Here is a 24,912-nt window from a genome sequence, read left to right on the forward strand (position 1 = left end):
TACTTATGGTAGTAGTATCGATATCCAGTTGCACTTCAAATTTCCTCTGAAGACTTGAGTGCGCTACTGGAATCGGGTCCATTCTGCTCCTCAACACAGCAACACCGGCTCTATGAAATCATGAGCTGCTCAGATCCTTCCAAATCGTCTTGCAATCAATGCTTCTCCCCACTCGACCACCGAGCAGAAGAAAGGTAACATTTACTTTTCCCACTCATTCTCTCACCTCTCCCTCCTTCCACGGAATATTGGAACCCCGGGTGAAGTAGTCCTCCGATAAAGAGTGGCTTCTCAGAGCCCAATATCTACCTTCTCTTCACTTGCACTCATCTGCATTGTGGATTGTAGATCTCGTCCGATACCATCTCATGGCAAATGTAGATTCCATCTTTGTGTTGTCTATGACAGCCTCAAGCATAAGACTCAAAAGGGAACTCAACCCTGTTCTGTAGGCAAACAAATCCACCACGAAAACTGCAATTGCGCCCGTGCTTACATTCTTCTTACATAAACTCACTCGAGAACATGTTCTCTGACATTCTCTTCTCAGGAATAGCATGTTGGAGGAGGACTTTTATTTGCTTGCTTGATGTTTGATCTTTCTGGGGTGCTGGAAGTTGAAATGAACTGCCAATCGAGGTTCATTTCCTTTTATTTGTTGCAGATAGCTAATATAAATCACATGGTTATAGTACAAAGATCAATGATACGATCAAAGACCTCTTCCATTACTCGGAGGGAGGAGAAAGATGTACATGCAACAATCACAGTAGCTGCCACCATCAAGTTGCATTAGATTTTCAAATGCAATTGTTGATTTCATTCATCCCCATGACTTTGAATCTGGTTGTCAATGTTCTTCAACTCCTCAAGACCTTAGTTATTCTTAATACAAATGAAAACCAAGGACCACCGAGTTGAGGATGTTGATATTGAAACTAAGACGGGGACAAATTCTTAGGTGGACCAAATTCATAGCTTTTCCATCGATCATCAACCTTGAATGAAAATGAATGATTGGAATGAGGACAAGGAACACAACCTAAATGACTCGTAGTCTTTGGAATGCAATCCTTAGCCATCCTAATTTCCTATCTCATTTGACTCCGACGAAGTCATGGCTAGCTCTTCTTTCGTTTTGACTTTCTAATATTTGACTCACTTTTTGTCCTCAAATCAATCTTAAATTCTTGTAAATGTCATCTTTTTAATTAAATGAGTATCAAGAAGAGTGTAATGAGTCAAACTTAACATCATACGAAATCTGACTCTTTTAATTTATAGCAATAATGCGAGGTTATTCCTACTTTCTTTTGGATTTAAATCTTGCACATAAATATTTTTCTGACATATTTACGATATATCTGCAACTTCTAAGTTTATAAATTACAAAAAGTTTGGTACGAAATTACCTAAAACAAAATGTTATCGATTTTTTTTTTCGACAAAAAAGTGAAATAATGGAAGGACTCAGTAAATTTGTTTTCCCGAGTGAAATGAGAGCGAGAGGGCTTCACATTTAACAATGTCAAAACAAAGATAACATGAAAATGATGTGACCTGTGGGACGCATATGGATCTTTGATCAGAAATAAGCGTGTAAGTTACACGTGCGAATGATGCACACAACACGCACCCTGAGAGCACATCTGAGCGCGGTGGCGGTGGTGGTGGTGGTGTGACATGCCACCATCATAAGTGGGAAGCGACACACAGCGGGCGAGACACATCCATCTGCCATTAAGCCCACGGCATGGCTTGGCTGTCAGCCAGACACCCTGCTGCGTTCCATGAGGGTAATCATGCCATACCGTGACATGCCCTCCTCAGTCCCCCCACCTTCTGCTGCTTCCTCCTCCGCCTCATGATGTCCAGAGTCTGGTGCTTTCCCCGTCCCCACCCGTGGGCCCCTACATCTCCCCCATGTCAACTTGGGACTTGGGCCCTGCGGGGCCCGCCTTGCGCGTGAGTGCGGGGCCGGCCCCCTCCCCCGAGCACCTTCGCCTCTTACGCCGCGGGGGGTTGTAGGATTAAACCCGAACAAAGAGTTCGTGCGTTTGGGTGTCCTCGATGTGATTGGCCTTTGGTGATCAGTCAGTCGTATTGGGGTGGGGTGGACCTTTCTTTTAGCTGTTCTAAAGATGAGATGTGTGTAATCCCCGTATCAGCAGATGTAGGGGTATTGATATTACAAATGCAGATGTGCAGTCAGAGTGAGGAAATCCAGTAGAGAGCTTAAATGCATCCCGTGGACACGTCCATGATGTTGGCAAAGTTCACATTTTCTCAATTAGGCGGCTATAGTTAAACTATCACATTATCAAGTAATTATTATCATAATTTAAATAACTATGGTAATGATAGTCATTTAATCTCATATGAAAAGTATCATCTGCGTTTGGTTGAAGAATCAAAAGCTCCATGAAGCTATCGTGGGTATGATTAAGAACGTCTAAGGAATAATCCTAGTTAACAACTCTGCAGACCCACCTCACATGTTCATTTCACCGATGTAGCCTCGATCCATCGACAGTAAATGACCATTAAGAAGATTGATTCCACATGAATGACAAAAAAGAATCCTTTGTAAACCACTTAAGTATGTGATGATATATTATTATAAATGGTAGGTGGTGTTGTTGTCGTGTTCCATTCAAATTTAGAAGGTACATTCATATAAAAAGTACTCAATTAACTTCTTGTATAAATCCTTTTATTTTTTTTAAAGTAAATATATATTTCTTTTCTATAATATATATAATCTAAAACTTTTGGAAAAATAAAAAATATTTGTAGTATAGTTGACAAGACAGCAAGGGGGTGGCTCCTTTATATATATATATATATATATATATATATATATATATATATATATATATATATATTAGTTTAAATCTCTAGCAGGTGAACTACTTCCCTTCCAAGCATAAACAACTCCCTCTTGAATTGCCTTCAGCTCTTAGAATTCCATCCATATGCAATCAGCCAACAAACGAGCAAATCCTTATGATTGACGATGGTGTTATTCCATGGAGTGCTAAACCTTCGTGAGCTGATGTGGCAACAGGAATTAGAACCAAGGAAGAAGAAGGAACACGAATAACCAAGTTGTGGCAGATAGGCACTGCTCCAGAAGAAAAGAAATCTCTCTCAACTTTACAGATCTGAATGGTCAGAAGAAACCCTATCAATTCATGAGTGTGTTCAACTTGGTCTGACATAGGAACCAGAGGCATGCTTTTTTACTTTGTCTACATCAACTTTACCTAATATATCATCACATCATTTCAATAATTGTATGGTCAACTTGAAATATGAATAAACTTTCTGGTTTTGATCTGCTGGTAGCCTGCAAGGGGAGAAAGAAACTTTTGCCACAGGCATGTTATCATGGTATCATTTTTAAATGTATCATAAAATATATATAATTTTTAAATGATAATTTAATTTATTTGATTTATCTTTTCTTTTACTAAAGATTTTTTTTTCTTTTGAGAAAATAAAAATAAAAATTAGCCAACAGCTACAAAAGTATTGAGCATAGCAGCCTTCCCCCAGTTATAATTTTTTCAGTCATAGTCAACAGTCATTACATCCACCTCAAGGAGATACACCCTGAATCCTTCCCCATTTAGCCAATCTATGTGTTTCCCATTAGAATTGCACATAAAATATATAAAACAGTTTGTATAAACCTCACTGGCCAAGACAAAATATCCCTATACAAAATTGATCAACTCTTTAGAATTATACTGACAAGGGTATTAGTTACAGCCGACCAAAGGAATCATCTCATATACCCTAAAAATATTAACTATGGAATTTGAGAAGACTATGGGCTAACTCATTATAAATAAGAATATTATCATATATATCTCAATTCAAAATAAAAAAATTGATCCACCAATCCATTAAGAAGGAGATTGATCCTATTAGCAAGAATATTTGATAAGAATTTATAAATAATATTACATAGAGTAATCCACCTAAAATCTTTAAATTTCTTTTTTAGAAATGAACACTTAAGTAGATTCTTCCCAAAGCAACTAGGATCTCTCTTTGGACTCTTGCCTTTTCTCATTTATTTTAGAACACTATGAATTTCATAGCAAGTGATAGGTTGGATGAGGAATACAATCTCATCAAATTATCCTAATACATTGGCTCCAATCAACATTGCTCCGGCAAATTTCATATATTATCATATTACTTAATAAAATAATTAGAAATATCATGGTGATTAGAAATTTGGCATAGAATATGATTCTTAAGTTTTCTTTTTTAAATATCTATGGAAATAGTTAGTATTCCTATCCCTCCCTCAATCTAAGATATTTTAATTTTGTTTCACCAAATAAGTATTGTTATCTATTCAAAGCTTCTATCTTATTATACATAAAAGATATAGTGACATTATTAATACTCTCCTTAAGTTCTAAATTAGTAATACTATGGATGGTTTTCCTAATAGCTTTGTTTAGGTTATCCACACTCATATAGTTCGAACGACTCAATGTTACAAACAAAACTTTAAGCAAGATATTCGATGTAATGTTTACATATATTTGTCTTTCAATTTTTTTCATACTTTAAACAGTATGTTGAGGGCTTGCAATAGGTTTAGTAACTCCATTTTAATTAGATTTTGTAATTATTTCATGTGAATATAGATTGTATAGTTGTATAAAGGCAAAACCGTCCAGAAATAAATTATCCAAGTAGTTATTTTAAGGGTTTTCTAGTTTCGTAAAGTGGTGTAGACTATTAACCAGTACAACACCCAAGAGTTATCTGGATGGCACATGGCTCGATGAGTTTTTAGGGTAGTTTCTATGGTTGGTTCATTGCATTATTCCACTGCAATGTCATGTGAGCATTTATAGAGACTTTTGATCATGACAAACCATATTGGACTCTTTATTGCATGATCATTCAAAGCATACAAATTCTATGTTTATAATTTGCATTGCCTATCAAAGTGTCTGTTAAAATTATTATTTGTGGGATCCTGAGTTAAATACTTTCTTTAATTCGTCTTCTCTTTTGCAGGTTCTTAAGAGACCATAAGATATTTCAAAGAGACTGACTCTTTATGGATGGATACGCAAGGGTGTTGTACAACTTAGGCAAAACTAGCTAAGTTTGTTGATAGATAATATTAGAGTATGACAAGCATACTTAGAAACACTTGACATGCAAATGTTGGGGATATAGAGGGGTTGGTTTGAGAGCAACTAGAGAAGCGAGCATAGAGAGGTGTATGGAAAGGAGCTGCTTAGAGAAGTGGGCATCTGAAATTGATATTCATATGAATTGTCAACCCTTCGCATAAGAGGCACCACGAGGATAAGTGAGTTGAGAAAAACGTGTAGTGAATAAAACTTGGGATGATTGAGTTTGAGTTATGACTCGATATCGACAATCAAACTTGATGGTGCTCAAGGCAAGTGAGGCGCTTGGCAAACGATAAGATCATGTAAGAAGGGATGAGTTGCTCAACGATCGAAATAGTTGTACAAAACTCACAAAGATTTAATTCAAATAGTTAAGTTTAGATAACATAAAAGATACAAATTTATATTTAAATAAATATATTATGATAAAAAAATATTAGGATTTAATTTTTTTATTATTTAGAAAAACTTATATTCTATCTTTTGATCAATATAAATAGGTACTCTTAGATCAATCCAAAGCATTATATATTAGAAATACTCTTAGTTCATTTTACTAATCTCTTCTCGTTCTCCCTGATATTTTCTAGAAAAGTAACTAAGTGTAGTATCAAAAGTATGCTAATAAAAAAAAAAGAAGATTAGTAGATCAAAAAAAAAAAAAAAGAAGATGGCCAGTATTGGAATAAATGTTTTTAATTAACTTCTTCCTATAGTCAAATATGATAACTATCAATTTTGGGCTATTAAGATGAAAACTCTATTTATTTCACAAGGATTATGAAATTTGGTAGAGAATGATTTTATTAAGTATGATTTACAGAATCCTAATATTGCTAATATCAAAGAGCTTAAATGAATAAGAATATACAAAAGATGCAAGAGCCCTTTATATACTATAATAAGCAATAGATGAATCCATAAATCATATTAGCATCAATATCAATAGAAGCTTGGAAAATATTAAAAAAAAAATTGGAGGCATAAATAAGGTAAAAATTTTATGGTTTCAAATTCTTCTGACGTGAATTTAAAACTCCTATAGTGAAAGATTTTGAATCTATTACTAATTTCTTCTTAAAAGTATATTTTATTGTGAACCAAATGAGATATTATGATAAAAACTTAAAAGATCAAATTGTTGTAGAAAAGGTTTTATGAAGTATTTATCTCTAAAATTTGATATGATTTCTAGTGCTATAGAAGAAGCTACCGATATAAGTATATTATCTATTGATGAATTAATGAGCTTTTTTTAATTTATGAATAAAAAATAAATAAATCTTTAGATAAAACTTCAGAACATGCTCTTCAAATGAAGATCGATTAAAAGAAGAATTAAAAGAAAATTTTAGAAATCAAATCTTAAGAGAGAGATCAAAATGGTAGAGGATGTGATCAATCAAATGAGGTTAAAGGAACTCTAATGAAGGTAATGTAGAAACCCATTAATATTTTTGTTACAAAAAAATTAGATATATTGAAAAAGATTGTTGGTAAAAAAATAAAAATCTAAAATTTTCTTTCTGTTTATACTATAAAAAATATGGTCATATTAAAAAAGATTAATGGAACAAAAATTAAGCAAATTATTATAACAAAAATAATAGTAAAAAAAAGTTGAAGAAAATATTCTTTTTATGGCATAAAAATATTCCAGATCTGTTTAGTTTTTGGATAATAGATGCAGTAATCATATAACAAAGGATAAAAGTTTATTTTAAAAACTCAATAATTGAATCAAATATATAGTATAGATGGGAAATGACAATAGGGTTTAAGTGATAAAAAAGGAATAATTACTATGAATACCAAATCTAGTAAAAAATTTATCGATAATATGATATTTATTGTTCGTTTAAAATAAAATCTTATTAGTATAGGGCAATTGATGAAAAGGGATATTTATTATTTTTTATAATGAAAAATATGATTTATGATAAGAAAATCAAAAAATTGATAGCAACTATAAAGATGATAAAAAAAATAAAGTGTTCCCTTATTATTTTTGAATTTCTCTTTACTTGCTACTATTACTAATAAATCGATATTATGATATAAAAGCTATTATGATCATCTGAATTTTTGTAGGTCTATATAAACTATCTCACATAATGAATCTTTTAAGATTTAAATTGATAAGAAGATACCTCAGAGTAAGGCTAAAATTGATGAAAGTTCTAATGAAAGCGATGAGGAGCCATAATTGAAGAAGTGAAAAATTTTATATTCTGTTCCATTCTGTGCCATAAATCTGTTACAAAGATTGTCGAGAGCACCAATAGTGATAAAGATGAAGATAATAGCTCTGAAGAAAGTTATGATAATAAATATTTAAAAAAGTAACATGCTAAGAAGTCTCAAGCATCAAAAGACAACGTTAGTTTTGACGAGTCTTTTGAGGAAAGAGAAGATAAGCAACTATTGAAGACTTTGAAGAAGGTTAAAGATGCAAAAATGGTGGAGGCAACTCTTAAGAGTAAAATATAAACTATTATAAAGTTTGAAATAAAATGACCCAAAACTCATGTTAATAAAGACAACTTCAAGCTATAACTATTTGAATTAAGCTGGTGTGATAAAATTAATTCAAATAGTTAGGATTAGATAAAATAAAAGATAAAAAATATATATTTAAATAAATAGATTAGGATGAAAAGATTTATTGGGATATGATAATTTTTTTATTATTTTATAAACCTTGTAGTCTATTTTTTAATTAATATAAATTGGTTCTCTTTGGATCAATCCAAAGCACTACAGATTGGAGATACTCTTGGTTTCTTCTATTATTATCTTTCCTTTCTTCTTGAAGTTTTATAAAAAAGCCAACAAGTGTGGTATCAAAGCCAACATGGTGGATTGTTTGTAGTCATCCCAAGACGATTAAAACTAAACGTCATGAAATATTAAAACTTTTTTTTTAACATAAGAAGTATACGTTCATAGGAGGCTGAAGCGTGTAATAAATTTAGAGTCACAATTGGTGTGATATGGATTATATTAATAAAGAGTCACAAGTGATTTAGGCAGAGTTGTTTTCGTGGTTGGAAGACTTGTGTTGCTTTTGTTAATGACATACGCATGTTCACAAAAAGATTGTGTAGAAGTATTTTACATGGTAATTAAATAATTAGATTAGTGATCAATCATATAAAAGGCAAACCAAGCATCGATCAGTCCTATGATCCCAATGGTTGGACTCGATTATAGAGGCCACAGTATATTTATATTTGGTTTTTGAATTTGCTGTGGGCAAACCTAATGATATATGGGGTTCCTGACAATGCAGAACATGAGAAATTTTCAACTGTAAGCTTTAGTTTTAGAAGTTTTATTTGGATCCGTAATTCAGTCAGGAGTTAAAAGACTGTCTATCTTTAACATCATCATGCAATGTGCTTTATCCTTCCATAACTCTCAAGACTGTCATGCGAACTATCGAACATATTATTGATCGATGACATTACTTGATGAGTGTTTCAGGGGACGTCCGTTCCACTAAGATGAGCTCTGCTAATAAATAGGGTGGGTTTTCAGAAGTGGGCAAGCATTCAATTTGGCATCTCTCTTCAATTATCGTATCTTATTTTCATCTTTAACTAAGCATGAGATTCCAGTGGATCGATCTATTGACGACGTGGATGCATGAGACTTGCAGTGGGATATGTCCGGGATAAAATATAAAGCCAACATTAAAAAGTTCTATCCAATCACGTGATCCTCTTTTTGTGGATCCAACATCGATGCATCAGTTGGGCCAGCTGTAGATCCAAGTAGAATAGATAGAGAACACAAATGGTGGCCTCAATTCTTTTCTAGGTTCAACTTTTATGGAAACCCTATTTCCAATCATAACTTTAACTTGGACGCAAATGCTAACATGAACATGAAAGCCAATTCACTAAGCGGCATCTTTTGTTAGAATATGTGGTCCTTTTATAATTGAATAAGATATATAACAGAATAACTAATTGGGTTCCGTTTAGATATCGATTCCTCGAAGATATCCTTGCCTATAAAAGGACAGAAGAATCTCTAGGGATTGAGGGTGTGTTAGAGCGTCATAACGTTGGCACGTATAGACGCACCTCTCCGTTGAGGGATTCAGTTACGCACGTATATGCGGGCATTACAGAATCCGTCCACGTGACGGCATTACAGAACCCGTCCACGTGATGGCATTACAGAACCCCGTCCGTGCGACGGTATCACAGAACCCCGTCCGTGCGACGGCATCGTAGAACCCGGTCGCACACGGCCAGAACCCGTCCATGCGACGGTCGGCCGCACGTAGGCAGACAGCCCAGGTGGCGGCCATCCGTGAGTAGGTCGTGCACAGGCGACGGCCGCGTGCTGGCAGCAGCCACCCGCGGGCAGGAACCGCCGCAGCGGCAACGGCCGCGCGTGAGTAGTAGCAACCCTGCGGCGGTAGCGCCGTGGCGGCAGTGGCCGCGCACAGGCTAGAACTGCCGCTGGCAGCCGCGTACAGGCGGCCGGGCCGCAGGCAGCAGCGGCAGCGCCGCTCGCGCAGGCGACGACGGCGATGGCAGATTAGGGTTTTGGCATATTTACGTTTTTGCCCTCGAGGCTAGGGTTTTTGAAAAATTACAGTTTTACCCTTTTCAAATATCGTAATTACAGTTTATGTTCTGTGAACATATTTATGGTTTTGCCCTCGGGTCTAATTTCTGCCAAATTACAGTTCTACCATTCGCATATTTTCGATTTATATCCTATCAAATATTTTCAGTTTTTATCATTATGAAATTGAGAAATTTAGGTTATATTCTCAATTATAAAATTGATAAATATCATTTATTATAATTATGATTAATTTTAATCATGATTATATTTTTGATTATTTGATTGGATTTAATTTTGATTAATAAAAAAACTATAAATTATGGTTTATTTTATGATTTTCTCATATGAATTATTCATTATATATGTGGTAAATAAAATTAAAATTTAATTATTATTTTTAGAATTTTCATTTATTTATTCACATGTATATGCTTGAAATTATCATATGAGTTTTATTAAAGTTCAATAATTATTATGGTTATTTATTATTGAACTACTTAGCATTAATATTCAATAATTATTATTGTTATTTATTATTAAATTACTTTGATTAATGTTCAATAATTGTTATGGTTATTTATTATTGAACTGCTTTACATAAATGTTCAATAATTGTTATGGTTGTTTATTATTGAACTGTTTTACATAAATATTCAATAATTATTATGGTTATTTATTATTGAACTGCTTAGCATTAATATTCAATAATTATTATTGTTATTTATTATTGAATTGCTTTGCATTAATGTTCAATAATTGTTATGGTTATTTATTATTGAACTGCTTTACATAAATGTTCAATAATTATTATTGTTATTTTATTATTGAACTGCTTAACAAAATTAAAGAAATATTGATGAATATTATTTGTAATTTATTTCCCTAAGTTTTATCTGACTAGTAGCTGCCAAAGTGGCCTAGGATGATAAACTTTTGTGATATGAATTACAATAAAAGTTTTGTCATTTTATAGGACATTTTTATTTTATATTATTGCATTAGTCTTGTAGCCACCAAAGTGACCTAGACTAATGACTTATAAAATAATATTAAGGAAATAATATTCATAATGGTATATATAATTAGGAGATTTAGATAATCCCAAAAGAGAATCTAATTCAAATAATTATGTGATGGGGTAGGATGATACTATTTTAGATATCCTTGCAGTTTAGGGTTGTATACCCAAAGGTAACAATACCTATTCCTCAAGGATGGTATCAGTCCTCCATAAATATTCTTGAGTGAACACTAGATATGTCAATATTTCACCCAAAGGTGTAATATAGATGATATCAATAGTTCATCAATTTTTTGACAAACTCAAAGCATTAATGTTGTTATATATTTTTTGCAGTGGTACTTATATGTATATACATTCATATGCTTCTAGTGTCCCTGTACTTTCTGGATCAAATTATTCAGAATGGTTAGAGCATGCGCAATTCACACTAGGTGTATTAGATCTTGATCTAGCATTACTTATTGAAAAGCCTGCAGACTTGACTGATGAAAGTACTGCAGAACGGAATATTTAAATGTTATTGAAGACAGATTTAAATCTGCTGATAAGTCATTGGCTGGCACATTGATGAAAGAATTGACTACTGCTCAGTATGATGGTACTCGAGGAATTCAGGATCACATCCTCAATATGGCTGACAAAGCTGCAAAACTTAAAACATTAGGCATGAATGTTGATGAATCTTTCCTTGTGCAATTTATTCTCAATTCTCTTCCTTCTCAGTTTGGCCCATTCAAGATTCACTACAATACAAATAAGGATAAGTGGGACTTGAATGAGTTGACTAGCATGTGTGTTTAGGAAGAATTGAGATTAAGGCAGGAAAATTCATATAATGTCATGACGACTACTCAAGGAGGTGGTAATAAGAAAAGAAAGTTGAAGCATCATCCATCAAAGAGATTTGCTAAGTCTGTAAATATTAAACAGACTAATGAAAAGAAAGCCTTTACTGTAAAGTGCTTCTTTTGTGGCAAGAAAGGATATGTGAAGAAGGATTGCATTAAACACAAGACTTGGTTCGAAAAGAAATGTATTAACTCGACCTTTGTATGTTTCGAATCAAACATTATAGAAGTTCCTTCTAACACTTGGTGGATAGATTCCGATACTTCAACTAATGTTACAAATAACATGCAGGGATTTCTTTCAATTCGGAAACCAAAAGAACATGAAAGATTCATCATTATGGGAAATCGTCTTAAAGCGAAAGTGATATCAATGGGAACTTATCGTTTACGCTTAGAGACGAGTCACTTGATGGATCCTGTTGACACATGTTATGTCCCTACAATTTCTAGAAATTTGATTTCTCTTTCTAGAATTGATGAGTTAGGATATTGTATTTCTTTTGGTAGTGGCAAACTCAACATATTTTACGATTCAATAAAAGTTGGTTCTGGAATTCTTTGTGATGGTTTGTACAGAATTAATTTGGATCTTGAGTTTGCAAAGACACTAATGACCCTGCAATCAAGTGTTGGATTGAAACGTAGTTTCAATAATGAAATATCTTCTATATTGTGGCATAGACGATTGGGGCATATCTCCAAGGAAAGAATTGAAAGATTAGTGAAGGATAATATTTTGGAACATTTAGACTTCACTGATTTTGATATTTGTATAGATTGCATTAAGGGAAAGCAAACTAAACAAATAAAGAAAAATACCACAAGAAGTAAAGAACTCCTTGAGATTATTCATACTGATATCTGTGGACCACTCCATATTCCTTGTTTTAGTGGAGAAAAATATTTCATCACATTTATAGATGATCTGTCTAGATATGGCAAAGTTTATCTAATACATGAAAAGTCTCAAGCCGTTGATACTCTTGAAGTATACATAAATGAGGTTGAGAGACAATTAGATAGAAAAGTTAAAATTGTCAGATCTGATAGAGGTGGTGAATTTTATGACAGATATGATGGATCTGGTCAGAATATTGGCCCTTTTGCTAGATTCCTAGAACAACGGGGAATTTGTGCTTAATATGCATTACCAGGTGTGCCACAGCAGAACGGTGTTGCTGAAAGGCGAAATCGTACTCTGATGGATATGGTTAGGAGCATGATGAGTTATTCCTCTATACCTGAGTCGATGTGGGGTGAAGCTCTTAGGACAGGTATGTATATCTTGAACAGGGTTCCTAGTAAGTTAGTTTCATCGACTCCATTTGAGTTATGGACCGGTAGGAAGCCCAGTCTAAGACATTTACATATTTGGGGATGTCCTGCAGAGATAAGAGTATTCAATCCACATGAAAAGAAATTGGAGCCAAGAACTATTTCAGGATATTTTATTGGTTATCTAGAAAAATCCAAGGGATACAGATTTTATTGCCCTAATCATAGTATGAGAATAGTAGAATCTGGTAATGCAAAATTCCTAGAAAATGGCGAAATCAGTGGGAGTGAAAAATCTCGAAGGGTTAATTTTGATATTGAGGAGATTCGGGTTAATTCTCCCATATCATCTCTTGTCCGAGAGATTATTGTTCCTCAAATCAATGAGAGTATTGATGAGGGTGAACAACAAAATAACATCCAAGAACTCTCACATGATGTTGATGTCGCCGCTGATGATCTTGTAGAACAATCACAATTGGCAGATTTGAGAAGATCTCAAAGGAAAAAGAAACATGTCATTTCTGATGATTATGTTATATATCTACAAGAATCAGATTATGATATAGGAATAAAAAGAGACCCCTTATCGTTTTCACAAGCCATAGAAAGTAACGATTCTGAAAAATGGTATGATGCAATAAAAGAAGAGTTAAAATCAATGGTACAGAATGATGTCTGGGATCTTGTTGAATTGCCCAATGATTGTAAAAGAGTCGGTTGTAAATGGGTCTTTAAGACAAAACGTGACTCAACGGGCAATATCGAACGATATAAAGCCAGACTTGTGGCCAAAGGTTTTTCTCAGAAGGAAGGCATCGACTATAATGAGACTTTTTCTCCTGTTTCTTAAAAGGACTCATTGAGAATCGTTATGACATTAGTAGCTCATTATGATCTTGAGTTGCATCAGATGGATGTGAAAACAGCATTTCTGAACAGGGATCTAGATGAGGAAATCTATATAGAACAACCCGAAGGATTCATAGAAAAGGGAAAAGAAAGTTGGGCTTGTAAACTTAAGAAATCCATTTATGGCCTTAAACAAGCTTCCAGACAATGGTATATAAAGTTTCATAATACCATTACTTCCTTCGGATTTAATGAAAATACTGTTGATCAGTGTATATACCTGAAGGTAAGTAGGAGCAAGTTTATTATATTGATCTTATATGTGGATGATATTTTACTTGCCAGTAGTGATCTTAGTTTATTGCATAAAACCAAGATATTTCTCAACAAGAACTTTAAGATGGTTGATATGAATGAGGCATCTTATGTTATTGGCATTGAGATATTCAGAGATAGATCTCAAGGATTATTAGGATTGTCTCAGAAAGGATATATTGATCGTATCTTGGAGAGATTTAATATGCAACTTTGCTCAACCAATGATGTACCTATTACTAAAGGTGAAAAATTCAGTCAAAACCAGTGCCCAAGAAATGACTTAGAAAAGAATCAAATAAAGAATATTTCTTATGGATGCGCAGTTGGAAGTCTATTATATGCTCAAACCTGTACAAGACCAGATATCAGTTTTGTAGTTGCAATGCTGGGAAGATATCAAAGCAACCCAGGAATGGAACATTGGAAAGCTGCAAAGAAAGTAATGAGATATCTACATGGGACAAAAGATTATATGCTCACATATAGGAGATCTGATCAGCTTGAAGTAACTGGATATTCAGATGCTGATTTTGCAAATTGCCTCGACAGTAGGAAGTCCACTTCAGGATTTGTATTTATGTTAGCTGGTGGGGCAATTTCTTGGAAAAGTGCAAAGCAATCGCTTATTGCATCATCAACAATGGAAGCTGAATTTGTGGCATGCTTTGAGGCCACAAATCAAGCTTTATGGCTACGAAATTTTATCTCAGGACTTGGTGTGGTCGACTCAATTGCCAAGCCGCTGAAGATATTTTGTGATAACACCGCAGTAGTTTTCTTCTCTAAGAATGGCAAGTACTCTAGTGGTTCCAAGCACATTGAGATAAAGTACTTGGTGGTTAGAGAAAGAGTCCAGAAACAGTAAGTGTCAATTGAGAACTTGAGCACCACTATAATGATTGCTGATCCATTGACAAAAGCCTTATAGTGCAAAATATTCAAAGAACATGTTCTTAGAATGGGGCTTGTGAGCAAGTCATAAAGGATATGGTGATGCATGTTTACGTGGATGCTATTATTGACATTTTACTTAATTAAAGTTATCTGTTTCTGCTATCCTGTTTACATTTATGTTTATGCATATTATGGTTGAATGTAATAACAGGATTGTCTTGACAAGACAAATTACAAGGGTCATTATGGACTATGTTAGGAAAGACTAACAATGTTGTGGTACATAGAAGGGAGTATGACATTGATGAAATACAACCGCTATGACTCGCATTGATAGTTGGACTTAATATAGTATTATTGTGTTTATTGGACTTATTGGTATATTTTTAAAACATGGCCATGTATAAAATGCCTATAAAAGGACAGGATCTCTCTGTTGAGGGATTCAGTTATTCTCCTCGACTCTCCCCCAAAACCCTCTCCCCAAATCCATCAATCAGTGTAGGTCCTGTGAAAGGATAGGAAGAGAGGAGAAATGGTCTACTCTCCTTGCACTCCTTCAGATTGCGTGCGATTGGATTAAAGACGGTCGGATTAAAGACGGTGCTTGCAACTATTTTGGATTAAAGACGGTGCTTAGCAGATCAACGAGATCTCTGAACATATGACATCAAAAGGTATGCATTGTATAATTAGATCTATGCATTGATTTCAATCCTGGCATATAGGTTATTTCCGTATTATTGACATAGCATAATTACAGATCTTTATGTTTACACTTCTTGCTTTGGCAGAGCTCACGGTGGAAAATTAACTTGACAAGATGAATCCTAGTCTTAACAGCATTTAGTGGGAACGGCCATAGCTTTGAGTGGAGAAGCCATGATCAAGGTGAGTCCAAACTTCTCCTCCATGTCCAAATCCCCTGGCTCTACCCCTTCCGGCAGCCTCCACTCGAACCTCTGCAGCATGGACGCCAGCATGAGGTGCACCATCCGGTACGCCAATGGCAGTCCGGGGCAGATCCGGCGTCCCGCTCCGAACGGTATGAGCTCCAAGTCGCGGCCCCAGAAGTCCACCTCCCTGTTCAAGAACCTCTCCGGCAAGAACTCCTCCGGCTCCGTCCACGCGCTGCTGTCTCGCCCGATCGCCCAGACATTGATGAGCACCCGCGTGCCCTCCGGTATCTCGTAGCCGTGCAGCTCCACGGTGGCTTCTGCTAAGCGAGGCAACAGAAGTGGCGCCGGTGGGTGCAGACGCAGCGTCTCCTTGACCGTGGCTTGCAGGTAGGGGAGTGAACCGATGTCCGCTTCCTCCACTGCTCTTTCGAAGCCGATAACTCGGCCGATCTCCTCACGCACTTTCGCCATGGTCCGGGGATTACGAAGCAGCTCCGCCATAGCCCATTCCACGGTTCTCGAGCTCGTGTCGCTCCCCGCCACAAATATGTCCTGCCAAATCAAAGCCATTTCGTGGTTTAGATGTTGTAGGAATAGAGTTTGCCCCATCACCGTTACTCGTTCGAGAATGTATCCTCACCGAAAATAAAGATTTCAGTGCTTGTCGATCGAACTTGGTGCCGTCTCCCTGCACTTGGTGTTCGAGGAGCTCATCCAGGAAATCATTGCGGGCGGTGGTTCCATCTCGTTCCCTGTGTAGCCGCCGATCTATTTGCTCATCGAAGATGTCATGCAGCCTCTTGAAGTATTTGGTGGAACGGCGACGAATGCCCTGCGGGTCGAGCTTTGCGAGCAGTGGGAAGTAATCGGACAGGTTCGCCCGCCCAGCTTCCTCCGTGATCCCCTCCACCACTTGCTTGAATTCTTGCGCGGACTCAGCGTAGAGATCAACGAGATCCACGGAGAAGACGGTGCGAGAAATTAAATTCAGCGTGGTGCTGAACGCCACGCGCCCGACGTGAACCAGCATGCCCTTCGACGTGCTGTCAGAGATGTACTGCATCAGTTCCTGTACCTTTTCGCGCCGAAGGGACTGGTAGCTGTCGAGTCTTTGTGCAGTAAAGAGCTGGGTTTTACAGATTCTACGCAGTTTCCGCCATCGTTGGCACGGCGGAAGCCACACCATGGAGGCCTCGCTCTGGTCCAACACGCGAACAGCTTCTGGGATCCAGCGACTGGAGAGCACTGCATCGTTCTTCTGCAGGATTTCTCCTGCCATTTCCGGGGAGGAGACGAACACGGTGGTCACTCGACCGAGGCGGAGGGTCATGACAGGGGAATAGAGCTTGGCGAGGCGGGCGAGGGACCGGTGGGGTTTGTCACCGAGCTCGAACAGGTTGCCGACAACTGGGAGTGGAGTCGGCCCAGGTGGAAGCCGCTTGCCGCCGGACTTCGATGACCTCTTTGTGGCTCTAGAAAGAAGAAGAAGAAGAAAAAGGACGGAGACACCGAGAGAAAGAAGCAGCCACAGAGAGGACTCCATCACGACTACAGAGAAGGGAACCACCAAGACGAAGGTGGAGGGGATAAAGGTGAGCCATATACGTAAGCGTCTTGGTCTCCGAAGTCTTTTAGCCGCCACAAGGCGAAAAGATGTAGGAAATTTAATTATACTCTCAGGTGGCCAAATCTTCTGCCCTACCAGAGTTGTGCTGAGATAGCCCCGCATTCCTATCCAATCACAAGTTAGGTGGACTCGATTAGCTAAGTAGATGTTGCAATAACGCGATTCCAGACTTTCCTATCGCAACACAGGGAATTGGTACGAGGAGCAATCACGTGAATCACGTAGTCAATAAGATATTAAGGAAAGCACTATGTTTGTGTACGAATATGGATGAACGAGCCACGTTGACACAATTATTAATTGGGAACAAATATAAGAGATTAGTCTCCAATCACAAGTTAGGTGGACTCGATTAGCTAAGTAGACGGTATCATAACGCAATTCCACACTTTCCTGATCGCAACACAGAGAATTGGTAAGAGGAGCAATTAGGTGAATCACATTGTTAATAAGATATTAAGAAAAGCACTATGTTTGTGTAAGAATATGGATGAACGAGCTACATTGACACAATTATTAATCGGGAAGAAATATAGGAGATTATGACAAGAAAGTCGTCGTTGACCAGCAGCAAATGTGGAAAAAAAAAAGATCATATTTTTCACACTGTACATAAATCGTATGTTTTTGATTTGGTAATAATACCTTAAATTTTATCACAGCAAAAGAATAACTTGCAAACCCATCTCATGTTTAAAATCTATCACAACAGCAACAACAATACACCAGTAAAATCCTACCGCTTTGAGGATGATTTGATAGATGCTTTGTTATCTCAATAAGTTTAGAGAATTTAATTTTTTATTTATAATTTTTATTAATATTTTTTAGATCTTTTTTTTTGCCTCTCCTCCTATCATTAATGCTAAATTAAATATTTTACCTCTTCTATCGTATTTATAGATCCCCCGGTCACATATTTATATCATCTTAAATAATTTTATCTTATTATATATTTTATTAAAATAATATCTAATTATTTATAAATAAAAATATTTTTTTAAAATTTTAAAGTAACTTCATATATCCACCTCAATATTCAAATCTCAACTACAAACTTTATATATATATATATATATATATATATATATATATATATATATATATATATATATATTATTACTTAACTATCCAACATTAAGATCCAAACAATGTTGTTAGTCTAATAACTATTTTATAAAATATTTATTTTAACTTCAAAACTATCCAAAATTCATATAAGACTCGGAATGTTCCTCATCATTTTAATTATTATATTTTTTTACTTTATAAATAATCTTCCTCCTTATCATTTTACCTTGACATACTCATATACTAAAAGAAAAATTAAATATACATATCGTTAATAATATCAATATAATCAATGGTTAAAACATTTTTTAAGCGCTCAATAAAAATCATATATAAATATTTACTTTTCTATCTATACTTTTATTATTAATTATTTTAATAAATAATCTTTCTTTTCGCTATTTAATTTGTCTAATTGAATGATAATTTTCTCTTGATTTTTTAATATTCATAACTTGATATTTATTTCATATGATTTCCTTGTATTTATTAATTATATACTTAATCACCAAATTGATTTTTTGTTATATATTTTATGTGATGATTTGAACATTGATGTAAAGGAAAAAGAATTATACCATATTATCATTCTATTCTTTTTTACAATAACAAAGGGGGGAAAGAATTACTAGCTTGCATATTTCAAAGAGAAGCAAAAACTTACTAGCTTGCATATATCAAAAGAGAAGTAAAATTTACTAACTTGCACATTTTAAGAAGAAGCAAAAACATACAAACTTACACATCTCAAGAGAAGCAAAAATTGCTAGCTTGCACATCTCAAAAGAGAAGCAAGAATTGCTAGCTTAAATATCTTAAAAAAGAAGTAAGAATTGCTAACTTACATATATCAAGAGAAGCAAAAATGATTAATTTACACATCTCAAAAATATTGCTAGCTAGCATATTTAAAAAACTTGCTAGTTGCACTTTTCTCTTTTTTATTGATGATAAAAGGGGAGAAGTATACTTTGATGATTTTTAAAATTATGATAATTTAAAATTATGTATGCAATACTCATGATTTTATGATGCATGCAATGATGTAAGAGTCACCATCATCATAATTATTTTGACTTGAATTCAAAGATATTATGATTAAAATATTATCATTTTTTAAATTTAAATTTATTTCAATATGTCATATAGACAAGAAGAGTTTAGTTAAAACTACATCATTAATTGGTTATCATAATAAAAATAAAAAATTATTAAATCTTAGATTTTGATAATGAAATCGATTGATGAAGTTATGATCTAATTGTTAGGACTGAAACCAGCATTAAGATAAGGGGGGGGTGGGGGGGGTGAATTAGTGCTTATGAAAAATTATGTCAATTCGAAAATATCGTTCGAGAAAACTTGTATCGGAAAGATGAGTTTAACTTAAAAACGCATTCGTAAGAATAGTGAAAGTAGTAAGTAAGTAAATTAATTTTCAATATGAGAATGAAAAACAGAACAGAAATTTAAACCGAGTACATCAGATTTATAGTGGTTCGATCGTCGTGACCTATGTGTTAGGATCAAGAGCACTAAGAGGGAGGGGGGGTGAATTAGTGCAGCGGAAAACTTTCGACGATTAAAAAAGTGTTCGTACGATAAAAGTGATTTCAGTAAGAAAGCCGATTCGTAAATCACTTTAACTTTTGATTAAGCGAGATGCAGCAAAGATATAAATGCAGTTTGCAGTTATGGTTCAAATCAGATAGTAGGCGCAAACTGAAATATGATATTCGTACGAAAAAACTGATTTACGTCTAAATGCTGATTCGTAAATCACTTGATTAAGCGAGATGCAGTTAAAGCAAGGATATAAAGGCAGTTTGCAGTTATGATAGAAATCAAAACGTAAGCGCAAACTGAAATATGATGATCGTACGATAAAACCGATTTACGTCTAAATGCCGATTCGGAGAGTGCAAAGCTTGAAACCCAATCGTATATGCGCAGAAAGCAATAAGCTTTTGAGGAGGTTTGCAGTAAAGATAATATGCTCAAAGTAAATGCAAACCGAGATTTAGAGTGGTTCGGTCAATCTTGACCTACTCCACTTTTGGCTTCCTCCACCGACGTCAACTAGAGGCCTTCCTTCAATAGGCGAAGGCCAACCACCCTTTTACAGTTTCACTCCTTTTGACGGGCTTAGGAGACAACCATTACAGAATTTTCTCTCCTCTATTTAAAGATCAGAACTTAGAAGAAAAGAGGGAGAAGAACTTTTGGCCTTTACAACAATTTTGAGCTCTAAGAATCACAGAATAAGATCAGGATTTCGGTGTGTTTTTTATGCCCTTTCAGTGTTGAATGGGTGGGGTATGTATAGGCCCCAACCCAGTTTGAATTTGGAGCTCAAAACTGTCAATTCCCGAAATTCTGGGATCTGGCGGTTGCACTGCCTGACTGAGGCGGTTGCACCGCTTGGCAGAGCTCGAAGACTGAGCCTCTGGGCGGTGCCACCTCTGTCAGGGGCGGTTGCACCTCCTACCAGAGCTCGAAGACCGAGCTCAGGCGGTGCCATCGCCTGACTGAGGCGGTTGCACCGCTCAACCAGAGCTTAGAGATCGAGCCCAAGCGGTGCCACCTCCTGGCTGGGGCGGTTGTACCGCCTAGTCTCGCTCGGAGACTGAGCCTAGGCGGTGCCACCGCCTGGCTTAGGCGGTTCAACCGTCTGGCAGAAATCAGGGTCCGAATGGGTTGATCCATTCGGCCCAATTTTGGTTTTTCAGGGGCCCAATTGCCCCAAGATTAAGTTAATGGGATCACCTCCCATTTCCAACTTAATCATTGTGCTAACTACGATATTTCCTAAGACATTTACTGCAACTTGCTTCGGTGCGTCAATCGCTTCTTCCGGCGAGCTTCCGGCGAACTTCCGTCGATCATCCGATGAACCCTCGGTGATGCTCCTGCGGACTTCCGGCAAACTCCTGGACTTGCGACGATCCACTTGGCGAGTTCCGACGAGCTTCTTTGGCAAGCTCATGGACTTCTCCGATTTGTTCCCGCAGAACCTCCGACGACTGTCCGAACTTCCGTCGAACTCTTGAACTCCCAACGTGATCATTGTCTTGACTCCGGCACAACTCCTGCTGCATATCTTATTTTCATCGTAGTTAATCCTACACACTTATCTCAATATATAGATTAGATAACAAATGACAATTGACTTCATCATCAAAATCCGAGATTCAACAATCTCCCCCTTTTTGATGATGACAATCAATTGATAATGGAGTTAACCTTAACTCCTCCTGTCTATATGCCATACTTGAGATAAGTCATTCTTGAATTCAAAACCTTTGAATTCAAGAGACATATTGATCATTTAAACTTATCAATACTCCCATCATAATTCCCATCATGATGTTTCTATCTGAAGATGATGTCAAGGCTTGACATTCATTTTCAAATTTTACATAACAAGTTTGAATGATGGTAATAGTAGCAATTCATCATATTGTAAGATATCAACATGTAAAACTACGAAGTAAGATTTTGATATCATTACATGATACAAACAAGGCATAATGCAAATTATAGCAATCATAGCATCAATTCATATATCGCTTGGTGATGCAAGCATGACATTAATACTCATATATTTCTCCCTCTTTGTCATCAACAAAAAGTGTGGTAATTGTGATACCAGGAGAACAATATAAGCAAATTTTGAGCATAAGTGTGATAGTTGTTCATGCCTTTACTAGGTTTATGTTATTTTCCAATAGTAAGTGATAGGAAACCAATTATACAAGCATATAAAGGAAAGCATGATATGTAGATTGCTTTGAATATTTCTTCCTTTTTATTTGTTATAATCTTTTTGCATGAAGGAGGAAGGCTATTTGTGATTTTACTTTGAGTGAAGTTAAAATCGATGAGAGATTAAATCATGCTTTATTTTTACAAGGATCAAGATATGTATGTGAAATAAATCTTTGCAAGAAAAAACACTATCATCCATATTTCAAGATGGAATTTATAAGCAGGAATTATTTTATCAAATCCATTTCAAAAAAATATTTTTCATAAGTGTATGAAAAAATTCGATTGTTAGGATACCAATTGTTAAGCGACTCCGAAAATAAAATTAACACTTTCATGCATTCGGACAAGACTATGCTATAGATTTTCAAATACAATCATGAAGACAAAACATGCTTATTGTTATGGAAATTTTTGTATTCAACACATAATTTCCAACATGTTATTTAGGCATGTAATGACAATCAAGTGATTTGATCATTCAATAAAGTCCGAAAAATAATTTTAACTAGTTTATGTATTCGGACACATTAACATTCCTAATTCTCTTCTTATGAAATCAAATTGTTCTTCACTTAGAGGTTTTGTAAAAATATTAGCTAGTTGATGTTTAATATTATGTCAATATAATAACATGACGCATCAACTGCATTGGTATATCATTTTCTCAAATCATATTTATCATGGAAACTAAGACACAAGGTTTTCAAAAACATTTTGTTTCAATATAAAATCCGATAGTGAGTAACGAGATTAAACAATGAGTGATGTTTGTAACTCTGCTCACAAATAAATACATCAGGTAACCATATCAAAGATCAAGGCACAGGGCATTGTGATCATAGTGAGTAACATAAATAGTTTACAATACATATAAGCTCATTCAGGAGATGGAAAATTAAAATGCCTAAATAAAGAGTCAAATTGTCGATGAATTTGCTGCAGCTCAGATAGGATTTGATCTTGTCGATGTTCAAGCTGTTCTTGTCTTTGTTCAAATCGGTCCATCCGAATCCCAATATCTTCGACATATTATGCAGGAGCTTGCTCAAATGAATGTGTTTCCTCAAAGGGACAGATCGGAGGAGATTGAGTACCCCTAAAGACTGGTGTTTCTGGTTCTGGTTCAGGTTGAGGGGGATCGGTTCTTCTAGGCATTCTAACCCAGCTACCGTTTCTATAAACACATCTTAATCGGTGAAGTAGATTTTTATTTATTATGCTAAACCTATCTACTTTTATTACTTCTTCTTCCGGTGGTATTGGAATATCGTAGGCTTTCAGTATTCTAGTGATTATATACCACCATATGGAAGCATCATGTTTTTCTTAGAAAGTTCTAACATGTTTTGCTGGATAAGATAATCAAGACAGATGCCATGTCCTTTCATGATCCAATACATAGTTCCTAATTCTATTTGGCTTACTTCATCATGATGGTATTGTTTAGGGAGAATGATGCTAGTTAGGATATGATGAAGTACCTTAGTGTTTAGTGGCAGTAGATGTTCATAACTTTTAGGAATAAATGCTAAGTTGGGATTGGCGAAAATTGTTCCTAAGGCTTCAACATATGTTGTCCCAACAATTTCATCATCCCATGATCCTCTAAAGTAAAGTCCTCTATTTTTTATGGGAATGCCTATCATATCGCAAATGAATTTATCCGTAATGGAGATGTGTTGTCCTAAGAGATAGGTAGATATTCTTTCTTCTTCATCTACTTGTATATTGTTGTAAAACAATCTAACAAGTCTTGGATAGATGGATTCACTAATTTGTAAAATAGGGAGTAGATCTAAGTTTGCAAACCATTGGATTGTCTCTAAGTCTCTTAGTTCATTTAAATCTACATGTTTTCCCTTATTGACACTCCTAAGTTCGAAAGAGGAAAACTTTTCAGCATGATATTTTGAATCGAAAAGGGTAAAATCAAAATCTTCCACTAATCCCCTCTTCCCTTTGTCCCTTGAGAATCTTCTAGACCCCATAACTACTGCTTTTTAAGAGGATAGTAATGAGCAAAAGTAAATGAATCAAAAACATAATTTAAGGGGTTCTTAGATAATACCTTAGTGAGATCTTCAATAGAAGGAGAGATTGTTGATCTTTTGCTTCAAAATGAGGAGTATTTGGGATGCTATGAGGGGTGAAATGGAGGTGGCGAAGCTTTGGAAGAGTAAAGAGGGGAAGGGAGTGAGTTGGGGTCGGTTCCACCGCTGGCCCTAGCTCGGGTTAAAAAGAGGCAGAATTGCGGGTGGTTGCATTGCTGGCTGGGGCGGTGCAACCGCTTGCAACACGTGACAGCCGGAGGTGCTACCTCCAGCTGGGGCGGTGAGCACTTGTTCTAACTGCAGTGTGATCTGATTTGAATGTTTTTGACTTGAGAAGAATTTTCATTCAGAGCAATCAACTTTACTTACGTAATTACGTAAGAATTTTCATTGTAAGATAAGAAATTTTGCATGATCAAGATAGATCTTGTGACGTGTATACTCTAAATGTCGTGCACATGTTTGTGACAGATTGTTCAGGTTGGTAAGCCTTGCAAGTTCATGACAAACTTAGTAAG

The 24,912-nt window shown here is 35.7% G+C and overlaps 1 protein-coding gene across 1 annotated transcript; it reads right to left on the bottom strand.

Moving 5' to 3' along the window:
• Nucleotides 1-15,680: 15,680 nt before the first annotated feature.
• Nucleotides 15,681-17,476, bottom strand: LOC135609074 (geraniol 8-hydroxylase-like). The gene is made up of 2 exons (XM_065102163.1): nt 16,515-17,476; nt 15,681-16,426 (listed from the first exon to the last, which is right to left on the bottom strand). The coding sequence occupies exons 1-2, from the start codon at nt 17,415-17,417 to the stop codon at nt 15,812-15,814; spliced, it is 1,518 nt and encodes a 505-aa protein (XP_064958235.1). The 5' UTR covers nt 17,418-17,476; the 3' UTR covers nt 15,681-15,811.
• Nucleotides 17,477-24,912: the final 7,436 nt, after the last annotated feature.

This window comes from Musa acuminata, chromosome BXJ2-4 (assembly GCF_036884655.1).
Source record: "Musa acuminata AAA Group cultivar baxijiao chromosome BXJ2-4, Cavendish_Baxijiao_AAA, whole genome shotgun sequence".
In the NCBI taxonomy this organism is placed as follows: Eukaryota; Viridiplantae; Streptophyta; class Magnoliopsida; order Zingiberales; family Musaceae; genus Musa; species Musa acuminata.

Coding starts and splice junctions, on each gene's coding strand:
- LOC135609074 (XM_065102163.1), bottom strand. CDS start 17,417: ATGGAGTCCTCTCTGTGGCTGCTTCTTTCTCTCGGTGTCTCCGTCCTT. Junction 16,427..16,514: donor CACTGAAATCTTTATTTTCG/GTGAGGATACAT, acceptor TTGATTTGGCAG/GACATATTTGTGGCGGGGAG.